The sequence below is a fragment of the Aptenodytes patagonicus genome, chromosome 9 (assembly GCF_965638725.1).
Source record: "Aptenodytes patagonicus chromosome 9, bAptPat1.pri.cur, whole genome shotgun sequence".
NCBI classification, from domain to species: domain Eukaryota; kingdom Metazoa; phylum Chordata; class Aves; order Sphenisciformes; family Spheniscidae; genus Aptenodytes; species Aptenodytes patagonicus.
Genome location: NC_134957.1, coordinates 2194749 through 2213645, shown reverse-complemented (window position 1 = coordinate 2213645; position 18897 = coordinate 2194749). Strand labels below are relative to the sequence as shown.

Here is an 18897-nt window from a genome sequence, read left to right as displayed (position 1 = left end):
CAGAGGTGCTTTTGGACACCTCGGGCTCTCCAAGACCCACTGCATGATCCGGAGCGAGATGTTACGCTTGCATCAAGTGTGCTCGGTTTTAGGAATGAGCGTCGGTGATGCCATAGTGACAAGAAGCAAGGCTTTGATGCCCACATTACAAAGAATATGCAAACTTGTATTATTCGTTTGATTAGCTGCTCTCTGATATGTCAAGTCCATGAATAATCAAGCCTCATTTTCTAATTAGTTTTACTCATCACCCTGCTGCTCCATGCCTTTGCTCATTTGCATACCCTTTTTCTAGATAAGGGCCTTATTCTGTGAGGTGCTAGCAGAGCTTCTGTCGCTCTCCCACCACAGCATTTCTTTGCTCCTTTGTTGGCTGTTCCCTTGCTCTTGGCCCTGCTTCTCCTCCCGTACAATGACCATCTCATTCCTCTGTGCTTTTCCACTCTTTCTAAGCCCTGTTTCCTCAGGGAACAGGGTAGTGCCTTCATGCTGTCTGTCCCCCAGTGATCTCTTTTGACTCCACAATCCAGTTTTACCTAGCCTCAACAGAGAAGTAAAACTATCAAAGTACTGGGTTTGCACAGGTCTTATGGAGGTGGGGGGGTAGAGGTCCTTCTGGGGCAGTGGAGGACAAGGTTGGAGCATCCGCTCCATCACTTTGAGGACCCACGATGGGAAGAGTGGTTTTGAATGCCCTGGTCGCAAACCAGCTTTCTTTTATGGAATTGTCTCTCTCGGCTGGAGCAGTTGGGCTGGTGACGGTTGTGTTTATTATTTTAATAAATATGCTATTTTCATGACACAGGAGGCTTTTCTGTAGTTATTTCATTTATTTTCTCCCCCTTCCTGTACATACATTTTCTCCCGTACTGTAAGAAGAATCACAGTACAAGGAGATTGAGCAAAGCAAAGTTAATGGCTCGTTTGCATTCCTTTTAATCAAGTTATTCTAATTGTGCTATTGTGCAAATATAGTTTCCCCTCTGATTTGAAAAAGACCTCATTCTCCCAGCGGCTGCGGGTGCCCCAGCAGTCGGGGTTACCCCAGCGCTGGCCGGGGCTGCCACAGCCCAGTCCTGCCTCTCTGCCCAGGGGGTTCACAGCTGCCTGCACCCCTGCCCGTACCTCTGTGGAGCAGCGGACGCTGGGAGCTACGCTGATTGTACTGACATGCAACCTCAATCCTTTCAATAAGCTGGAGGCGTTAATGCCTAATAAAGCTCAGTTTTACACACTGACAGCCCGCTTACCTCAAAGCTGATGTGTGTTTTCTTTTTGTTAGGGCCAAGCAGTCACCATTTGCCAGCCAAACGCAGAGATCAAATTCAGATGCTGTGGAAACAAAGGTCTTCAGAAAATAGACAGGGATGTGATGATCAGTCCCACACGAAGAGCTAACAACAGTTTCCTAAAGCTGCAAAGATCAATTTAGGGCTTGAGGCGTTGTATTGATCTGTCTCTGGGCAAATACCTGGTGCCTTTGCACACAAACCCCTGCCTTTCTGGAGGTTTCCGTGGGTAAATAAGGAGGGGTCAGCCCAAGATGAGATCCTGCACCAGATCAGCTTGACCCTGCTGTCGTATCCACAGCAGCAGAAAGGGCCTGGGACTGGAGGCGCTGGGGGGAGGCTGTGCTGGGGGGGCAGCTGCTGATGGGGCGGGGGGCAGAGGGGGCCAGCCGGTGGGAGAGGGTGCTCGTAGGTGGGAGAGAAGAAGAGCAGAGGCCATACCCATGCGCTCGTCCAGGCACAGCCATGCACGCACACACGGAGGTGGGGGGGATCCCCTGTGCCAGCAGAGGGGAAGGGTGGTGTGTGGGGAGTGGGAATAGGGACCGTGTGTTTGGGGTCTGTGGGGATACCCTGTGCCGGGAAGAGGGCAGAGATTTTTTTCCACTGGTGTTACTAGGCACTCAGTATTTTTACTTGACCTCTTAACTTAAACCAGCTGCCGCACCAGCCGTCGAAACTTGCCCATGCTGTAAAACCTTAACAGCTCTGTTCTGTCCTACTTTTATCTTGTTTGGGGTGATTTTCATTTCTTTAGTGCCTAAGCAAATGTTTTGTGTCCCTGGATCAAAGCCAGAGAGCATCATTTACATACTGTGGGTGAGAAGGCAGCAGACTGGAGACCATCACTCATCAGTGAAAGGATGATCATTGTTTGTTTAGCCCATTCCAAAATAATGGCTCTGCTGGGAACAGCAACCCAGTATGCATCATATCTTTTATAGTATATATTAATTTAGTGTAGACATTAGGCCATCATTATTCCCTCCTTTTAATTCTCATGTATTAGCATTCAGGATCGGTTTTAACCCAGCTCACGTCTTTGTTATTTCATAATGTAAAATAAATAAAGCTGGAGGCAAATGTATTTTTTTAATATAAACGACTGTGAGAGAGTGATGGATATAAAGCACAGAAACATCTTTATAATTTTAAGGCTTGAATTTCAGAACACAGCATTTTCATTAAATGCTGCAATCCATTCATTTTGGAAAGACAGATATAAACAGAAGCAAATTAACTCAGTAGTTCTCATGCCTAGAATCTTTGTGATAAAATTGCCTATTATTGTGAGTGTAAATGTTTTCAAAATATTAGAGACAACTGGAAAAAAATAGGAAAGACAGGATAGGCTGCTCAAGGATGGAAACCATAAAGACATCCCCTCCAAACACCACATGTACCTGGTGAAATTACTTAAAAGTGAATTGCAGGAGCACTGTGAGAGGAGGAGAAAGGAGGCAGGCCATTTTTTTTTTCTTTTTAAGATGGATAAAGGTCTGGGAGAGTGTTTTCAAATTATTTTCTTTGCTGTCTGCTGTGCATATTAGAAAATTCAGCTTCTGGCTGATTGGCCAGGCAGAGAAACAGAGGCTCACAAGCAACAGGAGAGCGAAAGCTGAGGCGCTGCGCTGGGGAGGACTGCTCCCTCCGCCTGCTCCGGAGGGGAAGAAGCAGCTCAGGCATTTCCAGCCCTACCTGAAATCATGGATTAGTGAGAGGGAAGGAGCATTGCAAGATGTAGCACCTCTGTGTAACCTCTGCAGCTGAGCCCACCAGTTAAACATTGGAGCACATCAGTTAAACTGGGGGTGGCCAAACCCCAGGTCCTGCCCCGGCTGCTTCTCCTTGGAAGGACAGAAGCACACCGGGGATGGGGTGAAGACCTCCTTTAGCCAGAAGCCTCATTTTATATTTGATTTTTCTAAGTCATTTGCAAGGCTGCAGTTTTCCCAGACTTTAATTGCCACAACATCAGTTGCACCCAAGAGGGTAAGAAAAAAACCAGGCTCGGCTACCGTGCTGTGCTCCCTGGCCCTGCCGGGCGGTTTGCATGCAGCGGGTAGGTGGTCCTGCAGAACGGCACGGTGAACAGTGGCTTTGCAGCCACGCTCACGGCACACCCGGGGTGAGCACCGGTGTGCTCCCATCCACCAGGCCTCCTTGACAACATGCCAGGAGCCGGAGGGCTGAACATAATTTGCATATAAATATACAAAAGACTGTAATCAGAGCTAAACCCAGAGAGTCCTCGTTATTATTATTTACGGAACTCTCTCATTGTGCAGAGGGATTTCAAAATATGCTGACAGAGACAGCGCGGATATTTGATACCTGAATGAACTGAAACCACTTGGGGTGTCGAGAAACAGCCGATGCACTCATCCCCCCTGCCAAAACCTGGGTGTTAGCGTGTGGTGCGGAGAGAAAGCGCAGCTCGGTGCACAGCGGGGCCAGCGATGGAGATGTGCGTGATGGACGGGCTGATGGCGGCATCGCTGCCGTTCAGTCGGACGTTCCCTGCTGGAACAGCAGCCTCCGCCCGGGGCAACCTGCTGCCGCAGGGAGCTCCCGCGGGGTGGGAACGGTTATAGGGCCACGCACGGACCCCTGCGGATGTGGCGCTCTTCAGACCGCCGCGCGGTCCGGCACCGTGGCAGGAGCACGGAGCGTCCCGGGCCGTGCTCGGAGGACAGCGCGGCCAGTGCCCGGCCACGGCTGGAGCACGGCTCAGCGCCGTGCACCCCGGTACCGCACGGCGGCCGGAGCGCAGAGCACTGCGCAGCGGTACCGGGCCACGCCTGCAGCGCGGTGCAGCGCAGAGCTCCCCGGTACCGCAGCGTCCCGCTCCCGCTCCCGGTGCAGCGCGGCTCGGACGCGTGCGGCGCGCAGCGCGCGCCGGCACCGGTAAGGCCGCGGCGGGGGCGGTCCCGGTGGAGGGGGAGTGGCCCGGCGAAGGGGGCGGGGCCGAGCGGAGGCGGGGCGGGGCCGAGCGGGGGCGCGCTGAGGGGAGGCGGCGCGGGGGCTGCCGGGAAGGGCCGGCGGCGGCGGCGGGGCGATGGCGGCGGAGCGCGGCCGGGGCGGCCCCCCGCGGTGGCGGCGGCTGTGAGCGGCGGCGATGCGCGGCGCTCCCGGCGACGATGGAGGACCGGTCCCACAAGGTGCTGCTGGCGCTGGTGATGCTCTTCCTCTTCGCCGTGATCGTGCTGCAGTACGTCTGCCCGGGCACCGAGTGCCAGCTCCTGCGGCTCCGCGCCCTCAGCCCCGCCGCCGCCGCCGACCCGTACCGGGCGGAGGACGAGACGCCGGCGCGTTTCGTTCCCCGTTTCAATTTCTCCGCCGGCGACTTGCTGCGGCGGGTGGACTTCAACATCAAGGGGGACGACCTGATCGTCTTCCTGCACATCCAGAAGACGGGCGGCACCACCTTCGGCCGGCACCTGGTCCGCAACATCCAGCTGGAGCAGCCCTGCGAGTGCCGCGCCGGGCAGAAGAAGTGCACCTGCCACCGGCCCGGCAAGCGGGAGACCTGGCTCTTCTCCCGCTTCTCCACCGGCTGGAGCTGCGGGCTGCACGCCGACTGGACCGAGCTCACCAACTGCGTCCCCTCCGTGGTGGACAGCAAGAAGGAGGTGCGGCTCCGGCCCTCCAGGTGAGGCCGTGCGGGGGCCCCGGGCCTTCCCCGGGGAGCTTCCCGTGGACCCCGACGCCCCCCCTGCCCCGCCCCGGCTTGTGGTGGTGGCAGGGCGCCGGTGCGGCGGCGGCGGGATGAGCGATGGACCCGCTGGGCGCAGTCGTGGCGGGGATGCTGCCGCGGTGAGGGGCGGCGGGTTGCGAGCTCGGTCGGTACCGCGCACCTCGGCACGGAGCTGGCTGCAGCGAGGGCTCTGGGAGCCAAACCGGCCCGGGGCTGGCGTGGTGGGTGCAGCGTGCCTTGAGCTCTGCGGGGCAAACAAAACCTAACCCCCGCTCGGCTGCGAGTTAAGCGTTTCAAATGACGTCCCGCAGGCTGTCGCGATTGTAACAGCTGGTGGGGAAAGCCCAGGAGTTACAGAGTCCCGTCCTTAGCAGCAGTGAGCATCGTGCACGGTGACGCACGAACAGGCCTGGCAGCCCCACGGCTCGGGGACCCCCCCCGTGCGGCTCTTCCACGGCTCAGGCAGAAGCGAGGGTCCTCCAGCCGCCTGCAATCTCCCCCGAGAGCTTTTCCATCTCTGGCAAATCACCTCGTTGTATTAAGCTCCCCGGGTACACATGCTGCAGCTCTTGTGTACGCCAGGAATTAATGCTGGTTTTAGGAGTGTTTGTGAGCCACTGTATCTTGCTACGTCTGAAGTTTAGCTTATGCGGATGGTGGCCTTGCAAAGTAAAGGTTACTCTTATGGCTGAATATTACCTGCAGATATTTGCGTTGTCCTTCAGCCCTAACCTTGTTTATTTTGTGTTTGCGTTTTGAATTTTAGTGACATTGCTCTCTTCATCCCTGCACCTTCCTTTGAAGTTGCTAACCTTGCCTGACCATAGCTAGGTGGTTGCCTAAATGCTGCCCCTGCCTTTGAAAAGCCCAGCTGGCTGCTTCTCCTGAGCAGCGAGGACCTGCTTCCTCTGCTCCTGGAGCTGTTTGATTACAGCCTACCTTCAGTTGTAACAGACCGAGTAGCTTGTCCACAGCTGTGCGTGCAGCTGTACCGTGTAGCAGAACAGCTCAGGGTTTTAGTATCTTTTCATGTTGCTTTGCTGGGAAATTAGAAATGAGGGTATCGCTCCTACTGTGCTGTTAGACTAATGGCAGGTCCCCTTACAATGAGGGTACTGTTATATATCATGCTATCTGAAGTCAAGTCTAAGCACAGATTCACTTGAGATAGGAAGCAATTTCTTTCTAGAATTCCTTTTGTATAGTATGACACTACACTGCCATCTAGTAGAAAAATGGTTAGCGTCATTATCTTTCTGTACCCAAGAAACAGCTCTTTATGAGACTTGGCTATTGTGATTCCTGCTCTTTTGTTTTCCTTAGTGCTTTAAAATTTAATTGTCCCATTTTTGTGACATCCCATTTGCAAACATCAGGAACCAATTCCTTGCTCTCTGGGTCTATTAGCTTCCCGGTTTCAGGCTGCTGAGCCTTGCGGGCTACGTAGTTTGTTTTACCTGTCCTATAAATATGTTGTTTGTCAGCAGAAATGGAAATTGCATAACGTGCACTCTCTTTTGCTGAACAGCTTCCAGTGATCTTTCTTTCTCTTCCCCCAGAGATGGGTCTGGCCTCCAGAGTAGTAGCTGTGGGGCATGGATTCCCTTCCTTCCCCAGAGGCAGGTCGGGGTTAGTCGTGCCCTCCAGAAAAACAGGAGACTCCTTGTCCTGAACCCGCCACCGTAGGCAGAAGGGAACGCCAGGCTTGGAGAGCTGAGTTTTTGTCTGTAGCTTTTGGCTTTGTGTTTTGGTTTTTTTTTTTCCATTGGATTACCAAACATTCTTTTCTGAGTCAAAACAGAAGCATTTCGTGTACCTGCCCAAGGGTTCAGAGTGATGGTTCCTCAAACATCACTGGTGTTTGAGGAACACCGGTTCCTCCTCCAGCAAACCATGTACATCATGATAGCCGACTTCTGAGAGGTCACTAGGACTCGTGACTCGGGATTGAAGCCAGGAGAGAGGGAGGAAAATGAAGCTGTGATGATTTTGTTAGATAGAGGTCTACTCTCTCAAAGGCTTTGAAATTATGTTATGTTTTTAATAACCTAATTACACAGCTTGCTTAATAGCTACAGTTATTCTCCCAAATAATGTCTTGATAAGCAATTATTTGGACTGCAACTTCTAAATGTTTAAAAATACAGGAAGAGAAGAAGTTCTTAAACAATAGTCCCTTCAAGTCTTCCTGCCCATTGTAATACCTTGTCTTTAATTTTATTTTGCGTTCTCGATTTAGCAACATTCAGCTGACAACTAGTTAATTAGCACCTATTCCCAGTGCCAGTAACAGACTCTAATCTAAGCACTTTCTGGACAGATAATAGCTGCTTTCAGAGCAGCAGTTGGTGTGGGATGAGGGTGTCTGAGCGGAGGAGCCTTGCTGGCTCCGAGCGGGGCCAGCCTGGCTGTTCCTGCACTGGGGTTTTTGGGGGAAGGCCTGGCTGTCCTGGGTGGCATGTGCTGGGTTAGTGCTGGCAGGGAGGGAAGGAACGGCACGGCCCTGGTGTGCAAATCCTGAGAGAGGAGGGAGCAATTTGGAGGAGTGCAAGGCCTGTTTGGGGAGCATCGTCAGGGCAGGGAGCAGGATTCGGTCAAGCACAGAGGACGGTTTCCTCAAGTGAGGCTTGGCTTGACAAGGGTGGGAATTCCTGCATTTATAATCGAGGTGATTAAAACGTGAGACCTGCTTTAAGAGTGGTTTGAACTGCTTGGCAGCTGCATAATGCAATCTGTAATTACTGTCTTTGGGCTGTGTAGCCTTGTCTGGGAATAGCCAAATGTGTGGGCGTTTTTCCAGCAAACTTTTTAGCTGGCACCTGTGTGTGATTACTTTGCACAGAGGTTTGCCTTTTGGGGCATGGAGAGTCTACTTGTCAGATTGCTGGTTAGCTGGGCTGTTCTGTAGGGGCCTTTTCTTTTGTTTAAAAGTTGAACCTTTGTTGATCTGGAGGATACCCTGTCCTGGACCTCGTAATGCTCAGCACTAGGTACAGAGCATCACTGTGATATGATCTGATGGGATCAGCCTGAAGGGCATGCCCATGAAGAACCTTGTTGCCTGCAGCATTCATCCTCCAGCCTCTGCTCTTAATCCCATCACTAGCCTGCTTCTCTTTTCTTTGGGAATTGCAGGCCTGGAGGGCAGATTCCTGTGCTGGAGCAGTAGAAATACTCGGGATGGCTGTTGTGATATGTTTTGTGTGGGATTTAACGCAATGGTGCTTTCCTGTCTATGAGCATATAGGTTCCCAAAACTTACTTTCCTTGGTAGTGGTGGCCTGTGCTCATTAATAAGTAGTAAGTAGCTAAACAGATCTCCCTCTCCTCCTTTGGTCCTTCCTTCCCCTAGAGGAACATGAATCTCTGGGTGTGGGGAGAGGGATTTTTTTTTTTTTTTTCTTCCTTGGGTCCCATTGGGGTGCATGTTCTGTATGCCCCTGTTCTTGCTTGTCTCCTGTTCCACCAGCGCTACTCACCACTGCGGCATCCGGAAATCTTGGGAGAGGGAAGGGGAAGGTTCAGGCACAGCTGATGCTTTGAGTGCTCTGGATTTGCTTCTTGGGAGGTTGGTGGAATGGGCTGATGGTGGTGGCAGACAGGAGGGGGTTGTCTCAGCCGTTTGGCATCGGCAGTGAGAAAGGAGAAATGTGCCTTTTCCTAGTCATGAATGACTGACTTGGGTCACTTGATTGATTGTGGAAGCCTCAAAGCTTTTGGCACACTGAACTGAGGCAGCATCCAAAGTAACTGTGTGTGAGAGCATCACAGAACTGAGATTTTGCTCGGCTCTGGCTAATTATTATGGGAAGTATCTACCAAACTTGTCTATAGCAATAAATCCAATGGCACCATTGCAAGAAACAAAAGGCCTTGGGGTTAGACTGGAAAATGTAATGAGACATGGGAGCAAATACAGATACCTACATTCTTAAGTGGTGTCGTGGCTTCATACCCTTGTCGGGTGAGAGACATGGCTGTGGGTAAAGGTCGGGCTGTATTAATCCTGGCTAGCATTAAAGGAAAGAGACATTCTCTGTTGAGAGAAGAATGAGCTTGCAGAACTGCCTCTGGAGCCAGAAAGCCTGAAATTGGAAGACATTTTACGCTGCTGGTACAAGCCTGTTGGACCAGGGTTGGTGCCTACTGGCTTTTGAGAGGCCTGGTGCTGGCACCACGATGTTGTGATGTGGGACAGAAGCCCCTGGCAATGCATGGGTGTTCTTGTCTTGTCCCTACATGTTAGTTAAACTCTTCTAAGTTAAGTCTTACGAAAATCTAAAGAAAAGATACTTTAAAACATTTCCCAGCAAACTGGAAATGTTTACTGCGTGTGGCTCCATTGGCTGAACAGATTAATCCTCATGTTCTTGGAAATGTGGTGGGATTTGCACCCGCAAGTCTTGTCCGCTGCGGTGTGCCTGACTCCTCGCAAGCTGGACCGCTGGCAGAGCCCCGGCAAGAAGGCGGCTTTGCCATCAGCTCTGGCGCGAGCTCGGATCCTCCTGGAGCAGGCTGGGCTCTGCGCTTGGGTTTTCTCAGCAAGCTGCTTCTGTGTGGAGGGGGAAAAAAATCATGTAATGCTGTCAGGGAGAGAAAAATCACTTGGGGGGGTTTGCTTCTTGCGGAGAGGCCTACTCAACAGCTGCTATTGAAACAGCAAAGGTGATATATAGCTGTGCAAGGGGATGAGCTCCATTGTTTTACCTGTAGCGGTGGAATTTGGGGAGTAGTTAAGCCCCGTACATCGGCACTAAACCCCTTGTAGGCAGGAGAGATGCTGTAGAGTCCCACAGCACCCCAAGGCTTGGGGTGGATAATAAAGGCTTCAGCAGGAGGTGGACAATTCAAAACCTCTGGATGCTGGTGGAGCAGACACCGTTTCCAAGGATGGGGTCCCCCAGTGCTGCTGCTTTGGGGACGAAGCCTGGCCGGGGGGGCTGCTCGGGGAGAGAAGGGGACCAGCATGGCTGAGCTGGAGGCTGTGAGCGAGCAGATGGGGTGACCTGCTGTAACTTGGGTCCTGGCCAGAGCACCGGGAGGGTGCCTGCCTGCCCTTGAAACACGCATCACTGAAACTCACCGGGAAAAACTCTGCAACAATTATAAAGCCGGGGAAAAAAAAAAAATATAACAGAGCATTTGCAGAGATGCTGCCAGGCCCGCGCAACTCCGTGCCGCTTCATTTATCAGCGGGATTTCCTAATGATCCTGCTCATTTCGATGTGGTGGCTGCTGCGGCTGCAGGATGAGGTATGCGGTGAATATTACCTCGCCACTTGCGAATGTGTGTCTGCGGCAGCTGAATTTCCCCGCCTGGCACCTGGTGGGACCAAAGCTGGGTCTGGTTTTGGGGTGTTGGAAGCAGTGAGCCAGCCTGCATAGCAAAAAAGGGGCTTTGAGGGGACGGGCAGGGGATTATTTTCATAAGTACAAGTAGTTCCTTCACATACTCCCATTACAGGGCCTGACCTTGAAGGTCTTGATTGTAAACTTAAGTTCATGGGGTTTTTTTAAGTTTGGAGTATAGGACTTACAAAGCTCTCTAAATTGATATCAGTGGTTTTGCAGATAAAGTGTTGGACTCTTTAAAGGACTTCTTAAAGGGATTTAAAAATCATTTTCCATATTAGGTCTCTTCAGTTCTTCTCTAAATCTTTAATAAAGTGCAAATTGTCTTTTAGTTATTTAGAAGTATGTTTCCTACTGCCTTTTATTTTAAATTCAGAGAATTTTTTTGTGGGTAGAGAGATGATGTTAGTTGTTGCAAAAATAAGTTCCAGTGATTGCAGTAGGGCAAGAATTCCTTGCACTATTTATTGCATTTGTTATCAGAGTTGGTCCTCCCTAAAGAAGAGAGTGGGAATATGAACACCGTGGCATGGTGCCATTGTACTGACATGATTACTTTTTCTTGAAAAGGTGCCTTTCTGCTAACTTTTTCTGGGAATTAATAAATATTAAAATGAAACTATAAATACATGCATCGACTATATTAAAATAGACACAGATTATGCCTTGTGATTCCTCTTCATAACTTTCTAACCTTTATTAAAGGTTATAATCAAAGGTGCTTGGAAATCAAGCATCGCCAATAGGTTATTTATTTTTATTAAAAGACAGATTTTTAAGTTTAACAGGTTGAGCATCAGTTCTGAGGTGTATTAACTGAGATTAATTTGCCCCTCATTTATTTAATCTGAATTGTCAGGAATCATGTTCTCTACTGATGTAAATGTCAGCAAAAAGGACTTATTAGTAGATTTGATTGCTTTTTAAATTTAACTAGCAGAGATGCACTGGCATGCCTAAGAGAATTGGTCTGTTTCTTGTGAACAGTTCAGTGCCTAATGAATCACTTCAATGTACTTTTCTGAAGGAAAGCAGAGCAATTTAAATGTGCAATGCATTGATTTACCTCAAATAGATTAGGCCTCTGTGTGCAATCCTTTGCATTAATTTACTATCTCCACAACTGTAATAATAAAGGCAGTGTTTCTGTACGGCACCAGCCCAAATTAGCTCACATAACTTGCTAGAAAGCATAATAGTTAATATGTGGTTGAAAATGGGATGCGGGAATGGATCTTTCTGAGTGGACATGGGTCTTGAAGTGCCGCTGGGTTCAGGGTGCCTCCGGGAGTTGTGCCGAGGGCAGGACCGTGGGGCTGGAGCCCACCGTGGCTGCGACCTGGCGGGGGGCTGTCTGCGTGCCCTGTCTGCCCCCTGTGAGCGCCGACTGAATGTAAGGAGGAGAGAATTGTGTCCAAAGTACTGATGATTTCTTGACTTTATTATGGGGCGGGAATGTATTTGTAACTTGGTGCAACTTTAAGAGATTTTTTTTTTTTTTGTGGCCAGGTGTGTTTTTTAAAATGGCTGAGGGAACAGTACAAAAATTGTAACTACTGTAACTTGTAGATTCGAGCATATTTTATTGCTGTAGTAACTTTTCAGTCCCCTCTTTCCTTCCCCGTAATGTCCAATCTGCCATGCAGTCGCAGCGTTGGGCTAGCTCTGTCCTTGCTGAGCAGCAGGCGGCCAGGACGCAAAACTCTGAGTAATTCCTTATTTAACCACTTAGCTGCAGAAATGGCGCCTGGGCTTTGTTTCGCTCTGTGGGGATTACTGTGGCCGAGCAGCCCTTGTGAGACTCAGCCTTTTTTGGAATTACCCTTGTAGGCTTCTTACATACTTGTGAGGATTAATTTCCCCCTGCTTCTCGATCGGCTAATTCCCATCACTGGACAGCTGCCTGCCCAGATGTAAACCTGAGGGGAAGCAAAGCGATGGAGCATCCCCAGCCGCTGCCTTCCTCCCTCCGGAGCCTGGTTCCCTGCTCCCAGTTTGGGTCTGGGATGCTCACCCGAGCAGCGCCTGTCCGAGTTTGCAGCATCTTGGATGGGAGCAAAGCCAACCAGGACAGGAGATGCGAGATGGCATTTTTGTATGGGAGGATGAAGGCAGTGTGGTGACTGGGGTGGGGAGACAGTGCGGCTCCTGCCTTCCTCGTCCTCCTCTCCTTCCTTGTCAGCTGGCACTGGAGAGTGAGCGTGGATTATTGTTTGTGATTGATTTGCTGATGCTGGCAATTGTACAGTGTGTTCTGGGACTAATAGGGTAGCACCGAATTATTCAGGCGTTATTGAAATGAATCACATTTGTGATGAGTAATAAGTAGCAGACTTTGGTATTTATGAATAATTAACACAGTAAAGTTTTTTCTTAAACAGACATGAAGAAATGATTTAATTTCTACTGTGAACACTCTGTAAAATTAATGAAAGATAATTGCATTTGCTAATGTGAGACTAAGAAGCCAAAGCAATCTGTTTTTTTGTGTTTGAGTTCATATTGCTGATGTAAACAGTGAATGTATAATTCCTTCAGTATGTTTTCATTGGGTGGGACCTGTGTTTAACATCCAGTGGGGTGTTTTTTGTTGAAATAAAGTCTGTTGGTAAACACGTAACTCACTGTTGCCATTTCCATCCACTCACATATCTCTGGGTGGGTAGCATATATAAGTGTATAACAAGATAATGTTTTTGAATGAGTGGCAATTAGGACTAGCCTTTTTTCCTCTTCCCTGACTCTAGCCTTCTTCCTCAGCTGTTCATGCTTTTAAAGACAGAATCCATTTAAGATATTGCTTATGTACAGCTTTGAGTGAAGTCTCCATTTATTTAGTCTTGAAAAAAATCATTAGAGACCTATAAGTCATAAGATCCATTAGGGGTGAGACTCAAATCATGTTACTTCTTGGTTCTCAACTGCTTATCCAGCTCTGAAGGAGCCAAACTTTTGATGTGATATAACTAAATATATGCAGCTATGAGGGAGATAATCTTGCGGCATTAAACGATTTTGCACATCTCCATAAAAGCATGAAGAAGACTATGCCTTTCATGAGATCCTTGTAGCAAATGCTCCTAATTTCCCATTATCAAAAGGACTGTGAAGTTTTGATGCTCTTAGAGGTCCAAGTAGCTGGAAGATCAATTCTTCCTTTACTCCATTTTGTGCTGGGTGAATTAAAACATTGCAAGGCTCCCAGCAGTGGGAATCTGCTCGTTCAGACTGCTGTTTGAACTGTGGGATCCTTCAGCAAACACCCAAATCAAGTGAGTAAAGCACTCTGTGACTGATTATTTTCTCCAAGCTTCCTTGTGTTCAGAGTAAAGCAACTGTTTTAACCCCCCTATTAAGAAAAACAGTGTTTCCTTGGTCAAAGCCAGAGAAGCTGCTTTTGAGAGTTGCTTTTTCAGGGTAACTGAGGGGAGAGCATTTCCTTTTGCCTGTGGGAAAGCTATTCCCTGGAGCAATCCTAAGCCATTCTGGGGCTGGCCTTTTTTTTTTTTTTTCCTCCTTGCGGGTTTAGAGAAAGTTGCTGGGAAAGTGCTTGTCTCCTGCTTGAGCAAAACTTACCAGGTATTAACTTTCTCCCTTTCTTTGGCAGCAGCTAACTCATCTTGATAGGAAAGATGCTGCGGGAGTTGTCCTCCCACGGTACTGCCCGCAGAGGACTTCAGTGGGGCTGGATGCGGGTGGAGGCATCTGTCCATGCGATGCTCCCAGAAGAGCAGCAGGCAGTGCCTCCTAGAACTGATGTTGCCACCTGAAGATGGGGAGGAAGATGGCTGCATGGCTACTGCCTTCCACAGAGCTGTTTGTTTTTTCTGTGGGGGGTGTTGTATCTAATCAGTACAGTGGTAGCACAGAGAAGTAAGACAAAAGCACTCAAGGAAATGTCAGACGCAACAGGATGTGTCTGCCTGATGATAGCTGAGTGATTTGCAAAAACATAAATGGCATAAATTAGGCTTTAACTCCTTCAGTTCTGGTGTGCTGCAAGTCAGTCACTGGTAAGAGAAAAAGGTTTTGTGCTGGCACGGTCTCCCCGTTACATTTTCTCTTTTCCCAAATATGCATCTTTACCTGAAACTTCAATAGGTTTTCTTTTGGATTTTGGTGATTTCCAATAACTTTAGGTCAATAAAATGTGGAGTAGAGTTTTGGCTTTCAAATAAAGCTGACTTAAAGGTCAGTTGTTTGGCTTTCTGGCAGCGGGTTGCTGCTGGGGTCTGTCATCTTGGCTCTGGTCTGTGTGGGAGAAAAGTGGTGGCTAAACATGCAAGTGGGATTTGAGAAGCCAGGACTTTACACCTGGCGTGAGTCCCCTCTCCATCACCATGCCTTGTCCTCTTCCTTTTGGTCTCTGCCTTGTTTATGTAATTCAGCTCTTTGCATCAGGATATCTTTCTGTGTGTATGTAGCATAAAGGATGTTGGATTTCATGGCCTGACTGCGTATGCTAGTTCTGCTGCCTATATGTGACTAATCTTAGGTAGAGGCACTAGAAATATTTTTTAAGTGTTTAGTTTGAATTCAGGGAAGCTGTAGTTTTAAATATAAACCCGATGTACTGTCCTGACAGGTGACTCCAGCCTGCCATGTACACTGCCCTGTGCTGGTGTCCTGTGGGGGCTGTGGTGTTTGTTCTCTTCCTGGGAATGGAAGAGGAAAGCTCCCTGACCACTTAGCTTCTGGTGCGCGGTCACACCGCTTGGTGCTTTCATGCCAGAGCTCTTGCACGATCTAGTTTTCACCCCTTTTCATGGATGAAGCAGTCTCTGACTTCACTCTTTGGAAGGAACAACTTGGGAAGATCAGAAGCCTGGTACAGTTGTCCTAAAGTATGGCCTGAGCATGCCCTAAAGGTACATCTGTGAGCCTGGTGCTCTGGCTCATAGAAAAGCATAGTGAGAAAAGCTAGGACCTGCTCTCCTAAATAGGAGACATTGGGTATCTGACACCAGATGGCCTGAACAAAGTCCATAGGAATGAAACATTGCTGCTCTGCTTTAAGCTTTTGCTTTGTCTGGTTGCAATGGGTGACTGTTAAGGCTGAATCTGCTCAGAGCGGAGAGAACTAGACTGTCAGAAGGCAGTGGTAGTAGAGACATAAGAGCAGCTGTAGTCAGTTCCTTACATCTCTTGAACACTGTTAGTTTGCAAAACTACCTATATAGCCATTTAGACCAGTCCTGGCTCTGGAACAGGTCAGGTCAGACCCCAGGTGGGCCCATGTTCTTGAATATAACTGATGCATTTTGCAAAATAGTTATAAATGCCTTTTTTTCATTCCATTTCCAGAGGAGAGGCAGAGAAAACAAATGCAAAGAGTAGTTGCACCTGCAGCTGCTTCTCCTGAGAAGCTACTGGCTCATTTTCCATGCTGCTAGTTGCATTTTGGATGTCAGCAGCATTCTGGGTTGGAATATGAGCACTCCCAGAATTTCTATGGATAGAAGCAACTTCCTCACTGAGTTAGATTTTTGGGGTAGTGCTGAGGTTCAGCTGATAATACCTGCTGGAGTTTGGAGATTGCAGCTTGCTAGCAGTGATGCAGAACAGCTGAAAAAGAGGGTGATGGCTAGGGATGAATTTTGACTGGGGAATAGTTCTGCAAGCTGTCTCATCACCCAGTATTTTGCGGCATATTCAACATGCTACCATGTGCAAGAAGAAACTGCAGTTTTGCTAGAAATGTAGTCAGCAGAAAATACTGCATGGGAAATGCGTGAACACTGCCCTATGTTTGGATTACTGAGCTCTTTTGTTGCTTGCAAGGACAAAAGTGTGAATAACTATCCTTGTCTGTGAGCATGGCTAAGTGTATTGGACCTGAGGTTTGGTACAATACAGCTTTTGGAAGAATCTGCCCTAAATCTTTTTTAATTTATTTATTGGGACATTTAACTGAAGGCACATAACTGAGAACAGTGCTGATATTTCTGGAGAAGGGATCGGAATGAGGTTGTGCATCACTAGGTTTAAGATGCACACAAACTGTATCTTGTCAAGCCTGAACTCTACTGTGTGAACAAAAGTACTTAAATATATTGCTTAAGCATATACTTAAAGTGTTTAAATGTATTGCTAAGCGCTTTGCAGAATAGGGGTCAGTGTAATGGCCTGAGCACCTTTTGTTGCCCTGGGGTGGTGAAGTTTCCTGCTCTGTAGAGTAGGGATTTCATGTGTCTCTCCTCTCGTTTGGGATGCCAGCTTTCCCTGCTGTAGTTCTCCTCTTCCTACAACTTGGAACTGGTCAGTGCTGCAGCTGCATGTGCACCAAGACGAGCAGAGGGTGTAGGGTCTAGAGACTTGCTGAGACAAGTGAAAATTGAGATTCCCTGTTACAGGACCCGAAGACCTAGAGAGCAGCTTGGGTAAGTTGATGGGTCCATGTGACGGTGTCCATCCTGGCTAGTATATTGGGTTTGGGTTGGGGACCTGGAGAACCAGAAGCAGCAGGTGTTTCAGACTCTGCATAACAGCCAGGCCTCTGCAGGAGAAGGTTGTGGGAATAGATGCCTTTCCTGGGCAGGTTTGGTTTGGGGGTGCAGGGGAAAAGGGGAGTTTTAGACCTCTTCTCCACCAGCATCTGGGAGGGCATACCCAAAAGGCCAGCTCCATCTGACCTGAATCCGGACCTCCCATCAGCTAACCCCTTTTATAAAATTGGTCAGTGTATCAGGCGGCACAGAGGAAAAAAAAACATAGAAAGGATTTAAGAATAGCTGAGCTTATGGTGAGATAAAAATTTCTCGGAGCCTGGATTATGGAAGGATCCGGTTATTTGTAAAATATATAAGCAGATCCTCTGCCTCGGCCGCAGTGGCTCAGCAGTCGTGCTGGAGGATTTGATTGTGTGTCTGGCCCATCCTGCTGCTCTCCTAGGTACAGCTGAGGTCTGGAAATTGAGGTTTAAGGCTGACGACAACTTGTGTATTAAATGTTGCAAATTAACTGTACTTTGGAAACTGGAAATATAGGCTTTTTTAAGGAATCTAAGGCGCTCTTGTTTCTTGTCTAAAGGGTTGTTTTTGCTTTTCCTGTCATGTTATGTTATTTTCCTGGAATTAGCAGGACAGTTTTGCTTCTGCTTTTCCTCATGTATCACCTGAAGTCATGAAGGTGAATTACTTCCTGCAGTAAACCTATGTATTCACGGAAGAGTTATGGGTATGAAGTACAGTATCATACTTTATTTTTTCCCTTACAGTGAAAATATTTAATGTCTTATATAATGTTCTATCAAGATAAGTGGAATTCTGGTCTCTTTACTCCTGTGATTAAAAGATCTTTTTGAGGATATTTGTATGTCTCACAGTAGAATCATAGAATCATTGAGGTTGGAAAAGACCTCTAAGATCATCGAGTCCCAGTACTTGTACCTGTTGCTGATAATGGAGGGCGGGTTGGTTAAACCTGAGATCTGGCATCTCGTGACGACGGATACTCAAGCTGAAATCTGATCATTGAGAGAAACTAAAACAGTCTGTGAAGCAAGTTGCTTTTTTTTTTTGGCAGCCGGCGTTACCAAACTGCTTTCCTGTGACTTTCATCTCTGCATATTCAGCTTACCTAGAACCTGTTCCCTTACTGAGGACAGCTTTGGGGTGGAAACCTCATATCCTCCCTCCAAACACAGGGCAGGCAGAAGTCATTGGACACAGGAGCATTTGCAGATGGCTTGCCTGTCTAGGGCTGCATCTTTTACAGTGTGGCTAATCATTTTGGTTACAGCCTATGGAAAGGGAAAGCAGGCATCTGGGATGCTATATAAAGGCAGCAATTACAGTTCTGGACTGCTAGAAGTCATTGCCTTTTTGTATTTGTGGGAGTTTGTGTTGGGCTCTCTTAGAGGGCTTGGGAGACGCACTTTCTTTTGGAAGTGGGTTATAGTAGGATTTATAGGTGCTGAAGAGCATGTTGTGTCCCAAGGGCACGATCTGGGCTAGCGTAAGTGACCCTAAAATCTGCAGTGTGCTAGCTGGTGGGAGTCAATTTGGGATGTTTGGAGAAGGGGGGAGCAGAACACAGGCTTTTAGCTCATGTGGACAACATCCTTTTATTTTACAAGTTGTTTTTCATCTTTGCTTGAGCAGCTGAGATGGAACATCCCTTTCTGTTAAGAACAAAAGCAAAAGCCTTCACTTTCATGCAGGTACCAGGGCTGGGATGTGCTGCAGTCACTTATTGCATCGCTTGGCTTTGATCCTTTGTTGTGGTGTAGGAGCGCACAGTACAACTCAGGAAGGTGTGGTGGTGAAGTGGTTTTGAGTCCCTGGTCTAGACTGACGCCTGTGTCCCTGGCCCAGAGTAAGTTAAGATCACTCCAGGCTGCAAGTGCGGTCGAGCCCTTTGGGGTCACCTACAGCAGTTGCATTCCCTGGTGCACACAGCCCAGCCAGCTCTTCCCTTACTGCCTGCTTTCCCTCCTTGTGTGCCCCCCAGGCAGGGAGACTGGAGGAAGAATTGCTGGGAGGAATGTCAAGAGGCTGTCTGTTCCCTTCCCTGGTTGAAGATTGGGAATCTCTTACTGTTTTTTTTCTACGCTGTTTT

The 18897-nt window shown here is 48.5% G+C and overlaps 1 protein-coding gene across 1 annotated transcript in view; it reads left to right on the top strand.

The window, feature by feature from the left end:
• Positions 1–4397: 4397 nt before the first annotated feature.
• Positions 4398–18897, top strand: part of HS6ST2 (heparan sulfate 6-O-sulfotransferase 2) — a 135433-nt gene continuing 120933 nt past the window's right edge. The window contains exon 1 of the mRNA XM_076346911.1: positions 4398–4941. Within this exon, the coding sequence (XP_076203026.1) occupies positions 4430–4941 (512 nt within the window). The 5' untranslated portion in view covers positions 4398–4429. The remainder of the gene's footprint in view (positions 4942–18897) is intronic.